The following is a 17,695-nucleotide window of genomic DNA, read 5'->3' as shown; positions in this document are numbered from 1 at the left end:
GCACGGTAGCACACAGGGATCGCCCTGTGCCAGTACTTTCCTACTAGCAAGTTGTAATAGGAGACTTGAAACTTCAGAACATCCATACCTATCCTTGCAAAAGTCTTTGACCAATTATTCAATCTGGGAGCCATTCAAATCAGTTGCCTAACCATTGGTACACAAAGTACTATATGTAGCTATGGCATGGTGGGGTGGGCGGATCTCAAGGCTGGCCTTGGAGAACTAATTCCAGGACAGGTAGAGATTCAGAGAAACAGTCTGAAAAACATGTTTACAAACATCCCAGAATCAGAAAAGCCTCTAAAACCAGGTTTTAACCTGTGTTGGACTACCTAGCTGGCTTTAGTCTTGATTCTGCCATTCATGGCAGAGGCTGCAGGTTTACACTACAATTACCTGTTTTACTAGGAAAACTGGTAGGCAATCAGAAGCATCAAGCCTGTGCCATAATGATCTGGGCAGTATCTAGATGTGTTTGTGGGTATCTACAGAAGTGGATGTTCGGGTTCTTTGCAGTTGGAGTCTCATGCAGGGTAGCAGAGCTGCCTGACTTGGAAACAGAACTTGGTCCTCTGGGAGAACAGTAAGTGCTCTTGGCCACCAAGCAACTTCTCTCGAGTACTCCAGCTAAGGGTCTTAAAAATGTCACGTGATCTACCAAGCTCCTGTTAGAACAATTCCATGTCTTTCACTACGGCTTAATAACAAATAACAAGTGGAGTGGCTCACAATCTCAGAAAACAGTAAATTATTAAAATCTTGTAAATCATTTTCAAAAAGATAAAAGCTTCACAAAAAAAAAAAAAAAAAAAAAAAAGCCCAGATCCTTATGTCGTGGCTACAACACGGCAGGGATCTCTGAAGACACAGTGTCCAGGGGCTGCCAGTGACAGTCCATCAGTGCATCATACAGTTCCTCACTTTGTTCCATGAACTCCTTGTTGGCCTCAGTCACATCCAGCTGTGGCGCTGGGTCTGCAGGAAAAAGAAAGGACAAGATCAAGCAGGCCAAAAGAACCACCTGGAAGGAGCGCTCAGGCTCCTGCCTCCGGGCATCTTAGAGTGGGTATCGAAGATGGAAATCACTGTAATTTGGACCATGTGACAGCAGCCAGGTTCTCCTTCCAGTTTACAACGCTACATCTGTCTTAGATTTTCTGTTCTGCTCAGATTTAAAATGTGGGTTTGGAAAACATTTAAGTTAATGAATCAATCCAAAGTGTTACCTTAAGAACTAAACCAATGTCTGATGAAATGCCTGGTCACATGAATTGGGGACTTAGTTCTGTCTCTTTCAGAAATCACATCCATTTTCAAGGTGTGGTGGCATCCCTATAGCCTCACTCTTGGGAAGTGGAGGCAGATGGATCATGAGTAACTCCACCTGCACGGAAATACTGAGAATGTCTAAAGACCCGTAACAGACCTGGGTGTTGAGACGGTCTGCAGTCCAGGTAAATCTCAAACACAATTGTGCCCCAGACAGGAGACTACAGAAGTGCTTTACCATGTTGACCATGAAAGATGTTCACAAAGAGAAGCCCACAGTAAAGTATCTCTCCAGGAGGTGCACTGTGTGGTGCTGTCTGGCCACAGCTTGGAAGTAACAAGCTCCCTGGGCGCAGCACTCATTTCATTATAACAGGCAGAACCTGGCAATCATGGGTGTGTCCACACCACTAGAAAGCAGACACATTCTCGCCAGGCTGTGGTGATGCACACCTTTAGTCCCAGCACTCAGGAGGCAGAGACAGGCGGATCTCTGAGTTCGAATCCAGTCTGGTCTGCAGAGTGAGTTCCAGGACAGGCTCCAACTCCACAGCTACATCTAGTTGAGGGCCCACAGCTGGTACTTGAAACAACTACCAGGAATTTGAAGGGACTCTTACCTTCCAGGGCATCATCCCCAACCTCTTCATATGTCTGTCAAGAGAGGAGAGGACTGATGAGGAGCCTGAGAAAATTCTGGCTGACTTTTGACAAATAGAGCTAGGTCTCACTAGCCTTCCCCACTTTTCAAAACCCCAACCCGCTACCAACTTCACTGTAGAAAATGGTGGTCCCTGGAGGGGAAATGAGACCCAAGAGTTTCCGAATGTGTTACCTGCATGGTGCTCTGTGTGTAGCCATACTGCGGGTAGCTGTAGCTGTAGCTGCCTGTGTTCTGGTCGTAGCCCCACTGGGCATAGTAGTTCTGGTACTGCTGGTAATACTGGTTGTAGCTGTAACTGTACATCTGGCTGTACTCAACTGGCTTTACACGGCTCCTTACGGGGAACAAAATCAGATGTAAGAGGATTTCCCTTGACCATGGACTGCACTAAGTGCTCTGGGAGGGTTCCCTCCGGCTGCCTCCACACTCCGTATCCCCATCCCTGCTGTAGGATGAAGGCTAGGACAGAGCATTTAAGTGTCTGGTCCAGGGTCACAAGACTAAGGCACAAACATAAACCCAGACAGTTTGCCTGCAGAACCCACGCTCTTAGGATACAAGCCTTTCTTTGCTCAGGTTGTCTGCCTTCAAGATCCCCCTCCCAATTTTTTTTAAAGATTTGTTTATGTATATGGGAGTTTTGTTTGCATGTATGTGTGCATACCAGAAGAGGCATTAGATCTCATTATAGATGGTTGTGAGCCTCCAGGTGGGTACTCAGAATTGAACTCAGGACCTCTGAAGAGCAGCTCAATGCTCTTAACCTCTGAGCCATCTCTCCAGTCCCATTCTCAGGATCTTGGGGGGGCTCTGTTCTCTGACAGTTGCAAAAGCTCAGGAAAATATAAGAAATCGGGCCTTATGGGGCTGGAGAGATTGCCAGCAGTTAGAGCACTGTTCTTCCAGAGGATTCTGGTTCAATTTCCAGCATCACATGGCAGCTCACAACTGTCTGTAATTCCAGTTCCAGGTGCTATACACCCTCACACACACATACATACATGCAGGTAGGCAAAACACCAATGCATGTAAAATAAAAAAATAAAATATCCAGTGGTTGTAGAGATGGCTCAGTGGTTAAAAGCGCTTTCTGCTCTTCCAGAGGTCCTGAGTTCAATTCCCAGCAATCACATGGTAGCTCATAACCATCTATAATGAGATCTGGTGCCCTCTTCTGGCATGAAGGCATACATGCAGGCAGAACATTGTATACATAATAAATCAATCTTTAAAAAAATTTTTAAGCTGGGCAGTAGTGGTACATGCTTTTATTCCCAGCACTAGGGAGGCAGAGGCAGGTGGATCTCTTTGAGTTCAAGGCCCACCTGGTCTACAAGAGCTAGTTCCAAGACAGGCACCAAAGCTAAACAGAGAAACCAGGTCTGGAGAAAACAAAACAAGAAAAGCAAAGACAAGTCACTAGGCCGGGTCTAGATTTAACTCTCACATTCCGAAGAATCCACCAGGGAAGCTTCCTTTTTACCATACTGTAACCACCGCCACTCCAACCAAAGATAGACTGCCAAATCCACAAATCTACAAAGGCTTCACTGCTTTCAAAGACACAAAAACCATGTGTGGAGAAGCTCAAGCACATGACAAGGGGTTTCCACTCATGAATTTGAGCTAAGAATGTCCTATGATACCAAAAACATGCAAGGGCCAGAGGCTGACTCCACCATGCAGTTGGCGGACTCAAGAGGACAGTGACTTCTGCCCTCATGACTGGTATATTCCATTGCTATGCTTATCAACCCAGATAGGAAATAGCTGTTAGCAGGAGCTGAGAATACCAGGCACTGCAAAGGCTGCAACACTTGACTGAGCGCTTTCAAGCTCTTGCTTAGTGAAAGGGACTCAGTTAGTGCTAAGCAAATCCAAGTGCTGAACACCAAAGCACCTAGCTCTAGCCCAGGACGCTTCGCTGAAGGCGATAGGCAGATAGTCCTACTTGCCAAGTGCTGGGCTGGGCATACCTAATATTCACCCCTTTGACCCCTCCTTAATGAATCTATGGGTATCCATCACTCTGTCGACAGTAACTGAGTGCATCTTCCTGGACGGGGTTGGTTGTGTTTCCTTCAGACACCTATGCATTACAGTGAAGTTCTCCTTATCCCAAGGGTCTGAGAGCACCTCCTCAGGGGTGGGCACTGATTACTAACAACTGTGTTCAGTGTGGAATAGACAGAACAAATCACAAGTTTGCAGATGGGCCTTGGTTCCTGCTTACAGCTATATTGCCCGAGTCTAATTATCAAACAAACAGGAATACACCAGAAACAGTCAAAATGATCAACAACAGAGGAATTGTTGAACAGAACATATATATAAAAGAATATGCTGTAGTATAATCTAAGATAAAATCAGACAGGAGCATACATCAGTCGTAGAACCTGTGCTTAGCATTGGTGAAGTCTCAGCACCCCCACTCCCACCAAAAGGTAAGCAAAACCACACACATAAAACTGTACAGCTACATGGAAAAGCATGAATATGGAATAAGCTGAGGGGGAAAATGAATATTACTTATGAAATTCAAAACAGAGTGTAAGATTCTGGATTTAAATCCCATAATTAGAAGAGAAATAAATCCTACCACATGTAAATTGACTCAATTTAGTTTATTTATTTATTTATTTAAAGATTTATTTATTTATTATGTATACAGTATTCTCAGTACTCTGTCTACATGTAAGCCTGAAGGCCTGAAGATAGCACCAGATCTCATTACAGATGGTTGTGACCCGCCATGTGGCTACTGGGAACTGAACTCAGGATCTTTGGAAGAGCAGGAAGTGCTCTTAACCTCTGAGCTGTCTCTCCAGCCCCCTTAATTTATAGTTTATGAACAAGGGACTGAGGTATGAAAATTGCTTTTTAAAATTTTAGTTTGCTTGTTTACTCCACATGGTTTTGCAATGCTGACCTGGAACTCTGATCCTGTCTCAACTGCCTGAGTCCTGGAATTACAGGTGTGTGGCACCACTCACGGCATTACAGCCAATTTAGAATAATGAAATTATGATTTTTAAAGGTTTTTATTTATGTGTATGTTTCTGTGTGGGGATATGCGAAAGGAGGGCAGAAGAAAAGTATCAGAGCCCAAGAGCTAAAGTCATAGGTGGCTGTGAGCTGTCTAAAGTGGGTGTTGGAAGCTAAACTCAGGTCTTCTGAAGGAGCAGAAAGGGCTATTTAGCCAGTAAGCCATCTCTCCGGACCTGTTACTTTCTTTAAAAACAATCTTTCTGCCAGGCAGTGGTGGTGCACACCTTTAATCCCAGCACTCAGGAGGCAGAGGCAAGAAGATCTCTGTGAGTTCGAGGTCAGCCTGATCTACAAGAGCTAATTCCAGGACAGCCAGGATTACACAAAGAAACCCTGTCTCAAAAACAAACAAAAAAACCCAAAACAATCTTTCTTTGCTTTAATCCCATCAATCACTTGGGAGGCAGAGACAAACAGATCTCTGTGTTTGAGGCTAGCTTGTTCTGCTCAGCAAGTTCTAAACCAGCCAGGGCTACATGGTGAAATCCTGTCAAACATTCAAGTCTCTGTTGTTTCAAAACGACCATTGGGAAGGTATCTCCTGAAGTTTGGCAGCCCTTGTACTTTGTGGTCAAGATATCTTGGACCCTGTTACATCTGTTTGTTTATGGTTTTTTGAGACCGGGTTTCTCTGTAGCTTTGGAACCTATCCTGGTAGTCCTTCTGTAGACCAGGCTGGCCCTGTTACTTCTGCCAGTGGTAGGGTTGTACCACCTAATTCACAGCTATAGGGCTGCCTGGTGCAGTGAAGCATCTGGAGCAGCACCCCTCACTAAAACCTCCTGGATGCCACTAGTACGTTGTAATACCCCAAAATATATCCAGATGCCACCAATGCCTCCTAGTGAGTGAAATCTCTATCTGCTGAGAAATACTGCATTGGCTGAAGGATAGACATGTCACTTGGACCAGGAGTGATGGCATACACCTTTAATGCTAGCACTTGGAGGCAGAGGCAGGTGGGTCTCTGTGAGTTCCAGGCAAGCCAAGAATAGAGATAGTAAGACCCTGTCTCAAAGAACAAAACAACAAAGCTAGGTGTAACCATAGAGACCTTGTCTATCAAAACAAAACAAAACAAACCATGGATTTCCAAGAGCTTTTTCAGCCCTGAGATACACAGTATTTCAGACACTGGTTAGAATTTTTTTTTTAATTTTAACAAACCCTATAGATAATTTCCCAACAGCAGCACCTGGCCAAAGAGTAAAGATATGGAACAAAACATCTTTCCCTACTGCTGCTCTCAATGTCTGACCCCTCGGCTATTAGCTCCCAGGGTGTGTGGCTACGCTAGTTCATCCTCCACACCAAGCCTGGCCAAAGCATATAGTATCTGTGACATCTGCCTCTCTGCAGACGTGTGTTGCACATATGGATGTCCTGACTCAGCAAACAGCCAAAGAGGGCCCAGGGCAAGCTAGCTAGTCCAGGCCTACGCTCTCTGCGGAACTCACGCTTTAGGGATGGCCACACTCAGCCGCACAGGTTTAGACCCCAGTCCCACTGCTCCCTGGCACTCCGTCAAGGCTCGCTTCTGTTCCAATTCATCTGTGAATTTCACAAAACCATAGCCCCTAGAGGGAGAAAAAAAAAAAAACACGCAACTTAGACCACAAAAGTGATGAAGCCTACAAGAGGAAACATGGAAAAGGGGGTAGAAAAAGAGGTGGGCTGGAGCACAAAGGGAAAGGGCCAGAAAGGGAGAGTGAGTCAAACCCAGAGGGCAGGACGGTCACACAGTATGATCCTGACACTTGTGGGAACTCCTCCTTTCAGTTCAGCCCCCATGCTCTTCATCCAGGGGCTCCTTCCCAAACGAGGGGAAGGCAACATTATTAGCACCGTGCGTGTAGTTGTGGGGACAGGTGAAGTTTGCCCTGCAGACTTTTCAGACTCCTGCAGGGTTGTATCAGGCATGTCGGGAAGCAGTTACAGACAGACCTGGTTCCTGTTCCTTGAGGTCAAAACAACTTAGAGACTGCTCATGACATCTACAATTAACAGTGTGTACTATCTGCTGGACAAGGTGCTGAGGACACTTTCAAGGTTACCCCATCACACGGAGTACTACACACACAGCACTAAAGAGCAGCCAAAGTTCAGAGAGGGTTGATAACTAGCTCAGAGTCACACACAACAGAAGCAGACTTAACTCCTAAAGCCAGAGTAAAATGACTTAACTGATGAAGAATAAGCTGCTGGTGGTGGCACATGCCTGTAATTCTGGTACTAGGGAAGCTGAGCATGGAGAACTGTGAGTTTGAAGCCAGCCACGACCATATGGGGAAATAGGGGGGTGGGAGTCAGGACTGAGGAAGTGGCTCTGTGGTAGGGCATTAGCTTAGTACACTAAGTACCTGGGTGTAACATCTAGTACAAATACAAAAAGAACAAGCCTTTCTTGGAATGGTGGGATATGGCTGGGTTCAATCCCAGGCACAGCAAAGAATTGTAAAAAAAAAAAAAAGTACCTTCTTTTCTTTTGAGTGGGGAAACCAAACTCGGAACCTTGTGCATGCTAACCCAAGTATTGGTTACTTAGATACATCTTAGTATTTGGTTGTATCTATTTTTATTTTTTTAATTATTTTTATTTCAGGAGCACTGATGTTTTTGCCTGTGTCCGTATGAAGGTGTCAGATCCCCTAGAACTGGAGTTACAGATACTTGTGAACTGTCATGAGGGGCTGGGAATTGAACCCAGGTCCTCTGGAAAAATGACTAGTGCTGTTAACTACTGAGCCATATCCCTAGCCCCCTTGACTGTTTGTCTGTTTTTTTAAGACAAGGTTACTCTGTGTAGCCCTGCATCTCTCCTGGAACTTGCTCTGTACACCAGGTTATGGACTTTATTTTTTTGAGGCAGGGTTTTGCTAAGTTGCCTACACTGGTCTTAAACTCACTGCACAGCACACAAAAACCCTGAATTTGCAATCTTGCTACCTCAGCTGGGCAGTTGGGATTATAGACCTGTGCCAAAAAGTCTAGCTTCATTTTTCTTGTTTTGTTTGAGGTAGGGTCTTGCTGTGTAGCTCAGGCTGGCTTGAGTTCAAAATCCTTAGCTTTCACCTTCCAAGTGTTGACAGGTCTCTCCATTTTAAAATGGAAAACTTAACCCTCCTTTTTCTTTTCTTTTGTGGGGGTGGACAGGTGAGCATTAAGAAAGTCTCAGCCGGGCAGTGGTGGTGCACGCCATTAATCTCAGCACCGGGGAGGCAGAGGCAGGTGAATCTCTGAGTTAGAGGCCAACCTGGTCTACAGAGAGAGTTCAAGGACAGCCAGGGCTACACGGAGAAACTCTGTCTTGAAAAACAAAAACAGAGACCCTTGTGTAGCCCAGGCTGGCCTTGAACTCACTATATATTCATAAAAGATGAATGGCCTTGATTTTCTGATCCTCCTGCATCCACTACCCAAGTTCTGGGAATATAGGAGTGCAGGGCCACACTAGGCTAAAGAATAGCATTTTTAACTACACAGAAAGCCTTATTAACAGAAATAAATACAAAACCCAGCTATTCATAGTTCCTCCAATCCTTATGTCAATCATATAATATTGCTTCAATTTATAGATTAGGAAATAGTGAGAATCTGTAACTTGTCTAGTACACATTCCCTCGTCAGTGATGAAGCTAAGCTTGAAAGCCTGCACTCTGGGCCACCACCCTCCTTGGTGTCTCTGATCCGTCCCCCCAGAAGGTAAGAATGCTGAACAAAGTAAACATAAATAGCAGTAAGGCCTTACTTAGACACGCCTGTCTGGTCCAAAACCACCTTGCCTCCCCGACAGGAGGGGTAGACTTTGACAAAGAACTCATACAGCATGCCATCATCCACGTCTGGGGTCAGGTCCCCGACAAAGAGGGAGTACTCAGGGCTGAGAGGAGAGAAGAGTCAGCAAGAAAAATATCAAAACCCTGCTGTGAGTTTCTGGAATCTTTCTTTCTCCCTTCGTCTTTTTTAAGACAAAAGGTTTTGCCACAGAGCCCAGGCTGGTTTCAAACTCCCAGCAATCCTCCTGCCTAAGCCTTCTGAGTGAAGGAATTATAGGGACACATATTGAGTAAGGGCACAGTTCGGTTAAGCCTCTAGGGGCTTCTCAGAAACACTAAATCTGATGTGCCCACTTAATCAGATACCCCACTCTACTGCCTAGACTCAAACCCAGTGTCTCATGCATGTGAGGCTTAGTCAGTCTAGAACTATAGTTCATTATACTTCTGCAAAAGATTACAGAAATAGCTCCCTGCTCTGAGGTCAGCAGACACTACACAAAACCTATCTGACTTAAAGCATCAAGAGAGTACAGGGCTGGGTGTGGTGGGGCATGCATGCACTCAGGAGGCAGAAGCAGAGGCAGATGGATCTCTAAGTTTGAGGCCAGCCTATTCTGCAGAGCAAATTCCATGACAGCCAGGGCTACACAGAGAAACCTTATCTTGGGGAGGGGAAGGATGAAGCACTCCTTTAATCACAGCAGTTAGGAGGCAGAGGTAGGTCTCTCTCTCTGAGTTCCAGGCTAGACTAGTCTACCTAGTAAGTTTCAGGCCAGCCAAGGCTACACACTGAAACCTTGTCTCAAAAAATATAGAGAGGGAGAGAACAGGAGAGACAGAACAGGTGAGGGGCTAGATAAGAGGTATCTCCAAGGAGGTTTTTGTTTTGTTTTTCGAGACAGGGCTTCTCTGTGTAACAACCCTGGCTGTCGTGGAACTCACTGTTTAGACCAGTTTGGCCTCAAACTCACAGAGATTCACCTGCCTATGCCTTCTGAAGTGTTAGGATTAAAGGCGCATGCCACAATGTCTGGCCAGGAGTTTTTATGTTTGGTTTTGTTTTAAGAAACTAGACAGGAAGCTGGAGAGATGGCTCAGAGGGTTAAGAGCACTGACTGCTCTTCCAGAGGTCCTGAGTTCAATTCCCAGCAACCACATGGTGGCTCACAGCCATCTACAATGAGATCTGGTGCCTTCTTCTGGCAGACAGAATGTTGTACACATAATAAATAAATCTTTTAAAAAGGGGGGAATGCTGTGGGATAATATTCTTGTACACTGTAAAGATTTGTCACTCATATTAGTTTAATAAAATGCTGTTTGGCCAGGAAGTATAGGTGAGGCAAACAGACTAAAAGATTTCTGGGAAGAGCAAAGGCAGGCAGTCGCCAGCAAGACACAGAGGAAGGAAGATGAGAATGCCTTACTGAGCAAAGGAACCATGCCACATGGCTAAACATAGATAAGAAATATGGGCTGCCGGGCGGTGGTGGCGCACGCCTTTAATCCCAGCACTTGGGAGGCAGAGGCAGGCGGATCTCTGTGAGTTCGAGGCCAGCCTGGTCTACAAGAGCTAGTTCCAGGACAGGCTCCAAAACCACAGTGAAACCCTGTCTCGAAAAACTAAAAAAAAAAAAAAAAAAAAAAAAAAAGAAATATGGGCTAATTTATGTGTAGGAGTTAGTTAATAATAAGCTTGAGCAATAGGCCAAACAGTTTATAAATATAAGCCCCTGTGTGGTTATTTGGGACTGAATAGCTGCAGGACCAGGTGGGACAAAAACTTCCTTCTATACTTCGGAATTACCTGCTTCTACCTCCCATGTGCCAGGATCACAGACAAGTCTCTATGACATTTTATTTGGTGCTGAGGATTGAGCCCAAGGCTCCCTGCACAGACACTGTCTAGTGAGCTATGTCCCTGTCATTTCATCTACAACACTTCAGTGTGACCCACCATGTTTTACTTCTGCCATCTTAGGTTCTCATATATTGCCCAAACTGGGTGCAGTGATGCTCACCAGTAAATCTCAGCTATTCAAGAGGCTACAGCAGGAGTCTGAGGTAAGTCTAAGCAACACAGCCATATTGCCAACACCATGACATCAGGACTCTGCAACATGTCTTGTGAGGATTCTAACAAATGAACATATTATAGCCAGCCATTTCTGTATTATAAGGCTATCTGGGATTCTCCTCAACGTTTCTCCTCACATGTACGCTTTAATGAGCATTTAGGAGATTACACCCCGCACACATCCATGAGTAAATTCTGGAGAATGGAATTACCGGGTCACGAGATAACAAGCTTGGTAAAGCTTCTAAGACACTGTCCTAAAACTTTCCAAAACCACTGAGGACTAAGCAGAGCAACTCAAGGTTTTTGTTAGATAAGCTTCTCACTCTGTAGCTCCGGCTATCTGAGAACTCAGTGTGCAGAGCAGGATGACTTCCAACTTGCCACGTTCCTCCTATCTCTACCTCCTGAGTGCTGAGAGCTGGGACGACAGGGTGCTGCCGACCTGACCACAGCGCTGTCTTTATAGCCTGAGATGAAGCTGAAGAACCATTGCGAAATTAGAAACTCTGTGAAACTGGCAGGATTGCTTCCAATGTGGAAATGCAAAACTGGAATTTGTCTATTCTAGCCCAGACTGTAAATCTTTAACACAGCAGCCAAATACTTCTAGACAGTCACTGGAGATGATAATCAACTCACACCTTCCTTCCTTCCATCCATCCTTCCCTCCCTTGAGACAGCATTTCTCTGTAGCTTGGCACCTGTACTGGCACTAGCTCTTGTAGACAGGGTGGCCTCGAATTCAGAGATTCATCTGCCTCTGCCTCCTGAGTGCTGGGATTAAAGGCATTCACTACCACCGCCTGGTTTCACATTGTTATAGTAAATAGATCCTTACTGAATAAAACCTCAAAACCTGGAAAATTAACAGGGTGGAAGGTCGGGGGAGGGGGGGACGGACAGGGCCTCACCAGGCATGGTGGCACACACCTATAATTTTTTTAAAAGATTTATTTATTTATTATGTACACTGTTCTGCTGGCATGTCAGAAAAGGGCACCAGACCTAATTATAGGTGGTTGTGAGGCACCATGTGGTCCCTGAGAATTGAACTCAGGAACTCTGAAGAGCAATCAGTGCTCTCAACCTCGAGCCATCTCTCCAGCCCCACACCTATAATCTTACATTGCCTCGCTAGGCATGGTAGCACACACCTATAATCTTAGGCACCATGAGGCATAGTGAGTTGAGGCCAACCTTGGCAACCTAGTGAATTCTAGATAAGTGTGGGCTACAGAATGAGAACTCGTTTCAATAAAACAAAAAATAAATAGTCAGAGCTCAAGATAAGAGTTCTTGCCTTAGCCGGGCGGTGGTGGCGCACGCCTTTAATCCCAGCACTTGGGAGGCAGAGGCAGGCGGATCTCTGTGAGTTCGAGACCAGCCTGGTCTACAAGAGCTAGTTCCAGGACAGGCTCCAAAACCACAGAGAAACCCTGTCTCGAAAAACCAAAAAAAAAAAAAAAAAAAAAAAAAAGAGTTCTTGCCTTCTGTTGTACGTTTGAATAAAGGGGCTGGACTAAGAATGGTCCCAATAGGCTCATATATTAGAATGCTTAGATAGGATTAAAAGGATTAGTTTTGATCTTGTTGAAGGAAGTGTGCAACTGGGGGTGGGTTTTAAGGTTTCAAAACCCCATGCCATACCTGATCTCTCTCTCATTTACTTCTCTAGCACCAGGCTGCAATGCCTTCTGCCATGCTCCCCACCATGACGATAAGAGACTAAACTTCTGAAACCATAGGAATCCAGTTAAATGTTCTCTCTTCACAGTACAACAGTGACTAAAGACGCCTTCCATGCCCAAAGTTCTGGGCTCCATCACCAGCACGGTGTGTCTCTAACATTCAAACACTCAAGGTTGGGCATGTATGTGTTCATCACAGCACTTGGGAGGTAGAGGATCCGAATTTTAACGTCACCCATGACTACACAGTGAGTTTGAGACCAGTCTGAGATATGTCTCCCCGCCCCCCCCGCCCCAAAAAAAGAGAGACATCCAAAGAAGGAAAGACATGGCCCTGACATGATGGGGCCAGGGAGTAGGAGAATACCATCTTTACAGTCAGATTCAGTTCTCTACCCTCCTTTTGGCAGTAACTGGCACCACGACATCTGCGCCTCAACTCAGACATACAATGACGCAGCTCCTTACTTACCTATTGTCTGGTTGTTTCCCGTAAGTGGCATAATTCAGTTTAAAACGTTTTGCCTGGAAATGTAAAAACACATGAACAAACTAAAACAGAGAAGGGTCTTTCAAAAGTCAAACAATATTTGAAAAAAAACTGAAATAAATTACCTTGGCCAAAACATCTCCCCCTCTCTAAGCCTCAGTTTTTCTCCTGTATAAAATGAAGGGGTTGCACGGTTGACCGTTAAGGGCACTGCCAGCTCCATGGTTCTATGAGCCCAGGTGTGCCAGCTGGTACAGCTGTAAGCTAAGTAACTGTGGGAAGAGCAGAATGTAACTCTCTTGAGATGTGTTCTTGCTGCTACCAGCCTGTTCTAGATTCTCAATCAGGCAAAAGACCTAGAGTTTCAAGTCTTTATTTTTAGCTGGGGATTGAGCCCAGGGTCTTGGGCATGCTAGGTAAGTACTCTACCACCGAGCTACACCCCCAGCCCGATTTTCGAGTCTTCTGTCATAGAAGACAGTACTGCAGAGTGGAAAGGGCCAGGGTTTTGTAGGCAATCAATCTTCTGCCTGAATCTTGGCTCTGTTACTAACTACCTGTATTGCCTTCAGCAAATCATTGTATCTCCCTGCTTCAGTTTCCTGGTTGAGAAAGATAACACTACCTATTGTAGAAAATGATATAACTATCCAGTAGCAATTCAATATGTGGTGGTAATTAAGGACAATAAAAATGGCAAGGTCATCATCATCCAAATGTCCTTACAGGTGTGGCTCCTGGCAGGGGCTTTCCATTAATTTTATGCAAACACTTCTCAGCTGTGGCCAAATCTGCAAATTCCACAAAGCAGTAGCCAGCTGGGATTCTGGAAAGAAAGCAGAGAAACAGAATGATAAAGATATCCAGGTACATCTTGGCCTGAAGAGAGGAAAAATGGTTTTCTTTTCTTTTTTTCCTTTTTATTAAGACTATGTAGCTTTGGCTGTCCTGGAACTTACTCTGTAGACCAGGCTAGCCTCAAAGTCATAGAGATGGGTCTGCCACTGCCTCTCAAGTGCTGGGGTTACAAGGCATGTGCCACACCACAAACAGAGCCTCGATTATTATTCCACCCCATATTCCAGATGAGAAACAACTTGCAAATTTAATTCAAGGACAGCGAATGTGGATAGTCCCTGAACTATTTACTAACCATCCACAGGGGTCAGATAGCTTATATATCAGATTCATATATTATTCATAACAGTAGAAAAATTACAATTATGAAGTAGCAAAATTTTATGGTTGGGGGTCACCACAACATGAAGAACTGTTGGAGCATTAGGAAGGCTGAGAACCGCTGGCCTAGACAATACAGTTTTATCTGTACACTGTGTTAGTATTGTCGTCTAGAGGCACTGGCAGTATACAGGAGGATAAATAGGGGTTTGTTTTTTTTTTTTTTTTTGGTTTTTCGAGACAGGGTTTCTCTGTGGCTTTGGAGTCTGTCCTGGAACTAGCTCTGTAGACCAGGCTGGTCTCGAACTCGCAGATATCTGCCTGCCTCTGCCTCCCGAGTGCTGGGATTAAAGGCGTGCGCCACCATCGCCCGGCTAAATAGGGGTTTGGGTCTCTGTAGGGGTCTCAGAACAACTCCGACATGAATACTCCGGGAGGACAGCATCCTTAAAATCAGTTGAGGTAAACTGAAATTATTTCCGTCCTGTCCAATGACAGAGAGCCTGAGGTGGCACGGATGGGCATTCTTTAACATTTGTATTAATTATCTGAGAATTATTTGTGGTTTCTTTCCTGTTTGGCTTTTTGAGAAAGGGTTTCTCTATTTAGCTTGGGCTGTTCTGGCCTTCCAAGTGCTGGGATTAAAGGCCTGTGCCACTAAACCAGCTTAATTATCTGAAAAGTCTATACAATGTATCATAGGTCCAGGATCTCCAACTCAGGTCAACAAAGGGGAGCTGAGTTCAGCAGTTCAGAGTTCTGCACTGCTGAGTTCGAGGCCAGCCTGGTTTACAGAGCGAGTTCCAGGTCAGCCAAGGCTACACAGAGAAACCCTGTCTCGAAAAAAAGTTTCAAAATAAAACAAAGCTACATGAAGCAAACAAGTGATCTACCAAAGATCAAATAACAGTTTTCAAACGCAGGTTCCAGCATCCTGTCCTGAAACACTGGGACACTAAGACCTGAAAGCTGTTTCTGCCTCAGTAAGCGTCCACCCCAACCCCGTGTTCCTTTTGCGGTACTGTGGGATGAGGACCACTACCAGGCGAGAAGCCCGGATCCCAGCGATGGTTGTCCTCTGGCATGACAGCCAGCAAGGGTAGGCTCTCTGGAGGACTGGAGAGGTGAAAGGGACATGTACCCAGTGAGGCGGTTTCGGATAATTTTGACGCTCATCACGGTCTCCCCCATGGTGGCAAAGGCTCTAGAGATGAAGTTCTCATCCATGTATGGTTCCAGCTGCATGAAAACCGGAACAGCGAGGCTCAGTTCCAGGAGCTCCCTAAGGGGTCCAGCCCCTCCCGCTTGGTCCGGGACACTCTCCACAGAAGGGTGCTGTGGTTCCAAACCACTTCTTTACTTCAAATGGCTCCCCTTCCGGGGCCCTGTGGCTCACGCGTTTGGTCCCCCCCCCCCCCCCCCCCCCCCCGCACCAGGGAGCTAGTGGCAGGCGGAATTCTGTGAGTTCGAGGCCAGGCTGGTCTACATAGTGAGTTCCAGGACAGTCAGAACTATGTGAGCTCCCATCTCAAAACAAAAATAACAAACAAAATCGCTCCCCTTTTTGGAACTCTGCGTGCCTTCGGCTCTAGAAACAAAAGGCCCCTCAATTCTTCGGGGGAGTCCTCCCATTCCACCCCCAATGTCCCCTTTTCTTTGCCATATTGGAAAGGGGGACTCCAAAACCTGTAACCCGTAGATTCTGCACCTGATAACTCTTCCTTCTGATGCCCAGCCTCCCTGTCCTATCAGGGCAGGAGTGAGAAAGGGCCTCGCTGCGGAGCCCCAACCAGCCCAGAACTTGCTACGCGGCCTCGAATTTGTGGCGGGCCTCCTGCCTCGGTCGCAAGTGCAGGGATGAAGGCCTGCGCCTCAAACCGCACTACCGGCCTGGCTTTTCCTTGTTCCTAGAACCGGTCCAGTTCACCTCCACCCTCCAGGGATTGGAAGGCCCCTGGCCCTCAGCCCCGCCCTCCCCTTGGACTCGAGACCCTCTGGTCCTCTCGGAGCAGGCGCGGCCCTCACTCACGTCTCCCATCCACAGGCTGGCCGCCATCCCGCACCCGGGCGGGGACCGTGCGGGCCTGCGCCCGCGCCCGCACCCGTCTGCGCAGCGGAGACCGCCGGAGTCGGCGGAGTCTGCGTCAGCGACGCCTCCTGCGCACACGCAGCCGCAGCGATCCGGGTTTTCCTCACTTGTGTCAGCAGCTTCCGGCTTTTAGGGGGCGTGGCTCCGGGCGGGTAGGGGCGTGGCTTCGGCAGGGGCGCGGGAAGCCGCCGCTAAGCAAACTACTCCGCTACTTAGTAAATACTTCTATAATAAAAAGAGGTAAGACTCGCACTCTAGGAAATTCCGAGCATAAGCACGAAGGTAAATTAGTGACGGAACCTCTCTGGGGGCTTGGACGAGCTGCTGCCTGCATAGCTGTCCTCTGGCTCTGCATTCCAGCCCGAAAAAACTCACTTAAAATCCAATCAAAGCCCTCTCACCCATCATTTGGGGCGGGGGCACCGTCTTTATGTAGCCCTGGCCGGCCCAAAAATGCCTAGTGTTTATGCTTCTGTCTCTATAAACTCGTCCTCTGAAAGAGCATTCATTCTCTTTAATGCCCGAGCCACGTCTCCAGCCCGCTTTACCGCTTTAATTTTTATATTTTTGACTTAAGGCTAGGCATTATGTTGCTCAAGCCGTCTTGGTACACACTGTATAATCTAGGCTGGCTGCAGTAACTTTTGGCAATCCTACTTTAGTCTTCTAGGTTTACAAGTGGGAGACACCACTCCTGGTCCCTCCCACTCTACTCCACAATGCCAAGGCTTACCTCAGAGCACAAAACTACCCATAGAAAACCCTCAGTAAACTTTTTTTTTTTTTTTTGATTTTTCGAGACAGGGTTTCTCCGTAGCTTTTGGTTCCTGTCCTGGAACTAGCTCTTGTAGACCAGGCTGGCCTCGAACTCACAGAGATCCGCCTGCCTCTGCCTCCCGAGTGCTGGGATTAAAGGCGTGCGCCACCACCGCCCGGCTAAACTTTTTTTTTTTCAAGGCAGGATTTCTCTGTAGCTTTGGAGCCTATCCTTGCTCTTGTAGACCAGGCTGGCCTCGAACTCAGAGATCCACCTGCCTCTGCCTCCCAAGTACTGGGATTAAAGGTGTGTGCCACCACTGCCCAGTTTATTAGTCTTGGTTTTTGAGAGCTCCCCGCCAGGCTTCAACATAAGGTTGGTACCCAGGCTCAGGAGAAAGTGGGTGGTAGTGCATGCCTTTGATCCCAGCACTCAGGAGGCAGAGGCAAGTGAATGGATTGTTTTGAGTTTAAGGTCAGTCTGGTCTACAGAGTTCCAGGGCTACACAAACTGTCTCAAAAAACAAAACAAAACAAAAAATTAAGAAATGGGAAGCCCCTGTGCCTTGCGATCAGTTCTGACAATGAAGGCCACCCTGAGTGCCTGAAGAAGCCCTAAGACCCTTCCATCCCCAAGCCAACTATGGGTC

The 17,695-nt window shown here is 46.4% G+C and overlaps 1 protein-coding gene across 2 annotated transcripts; it reads right to left on the bottom strand.

Moving 5' to 3' along the window:
• Positions 1-797: 797 nt before the first annotated feature.
• On the bottom strand, positions 798-16,380 carry LOC121448585 (tRNA selenocysteine 1 associated protein 1). 2 transcript variants are annotated; one of them, XM_041652712.1, is made up of 9 exons: positions 16,230-16,380; positions 15,342-15,439; positions 13,748-13,847; positions 13,004-13,056; positions 8,733-8,864; positions 6,442-6,561; positions 2,108-2,270; positions 1,893-1,926; positions 798-978 (listed from the first exon to the last, which is right to left on the bottom strand). In XM_041652712.1, the coding sequence occupies exons 1-9, from the start codon at positions 16,254-16,256 to the stop codon at positions 842-844; spliced, it is 864 nt and encodes a 287-aa protein (XP_041508646.1). In that variant the 5' UTR covers positions 16,257-16,380; the 3' UTR covers positions 798-841. The 2 variants fall into 2 exon arrangements, with proteins under 2 accessions (XP_041508646.1, XP_041508647.1); XM_041652713.1 differs by lacking the exon at positions 8,733-8,864.
• Between the last annotated feature and the right edge of the window lie 1,315 nt (positions 16,381-17,695).

The sequence above is a fragment of the Microtus oregoni genome, unplaced genomic scaffold, assembly GCF_018167655.1.
Source record: "Microtus oregoni isolate MIOR12 unplaced genomic scaffold, Mior012 000005F_ref0000423, whole genome shotgun sequence".
Lineage (NCBI taxonomy): Eukaryota > Metazoa > Chordata > Mammalia > Rodentia > Cricetidae > Microtus > Microtus oregoni.
The sequence above is the reverse complement of the archived record's forward strand: the minus strand, read 5'-3'. Positions and strand labels throughout refer to the sequence as shown.

What these genes read in the sequence shown, in the direction of transcription:
- LOC121448585 (XM_041652712.1), bottom strand. Translation starts at nt 16,256, where the DNA reads ATGGCGGCCAGCCTGTGGATGGGAGAC. An exon ending in ATCCGAAACCGCCTCACTGG is followed by an intron (nt 13,848 to 15,341) that starts GTACATGTCCCT and finishes CTTTCTTTCCAG; the next exon opens with AATCCCAGCTGGCTACTGCT. An exon ending in ACACACAGAGCACCATGCAG is followed by an intron (nt 1,927 to 2,107) that starts GTAACACATTCG and finishes CTCTCTTGACAG; the next exon opens with ACATATGAAGAGGTTGGGGA.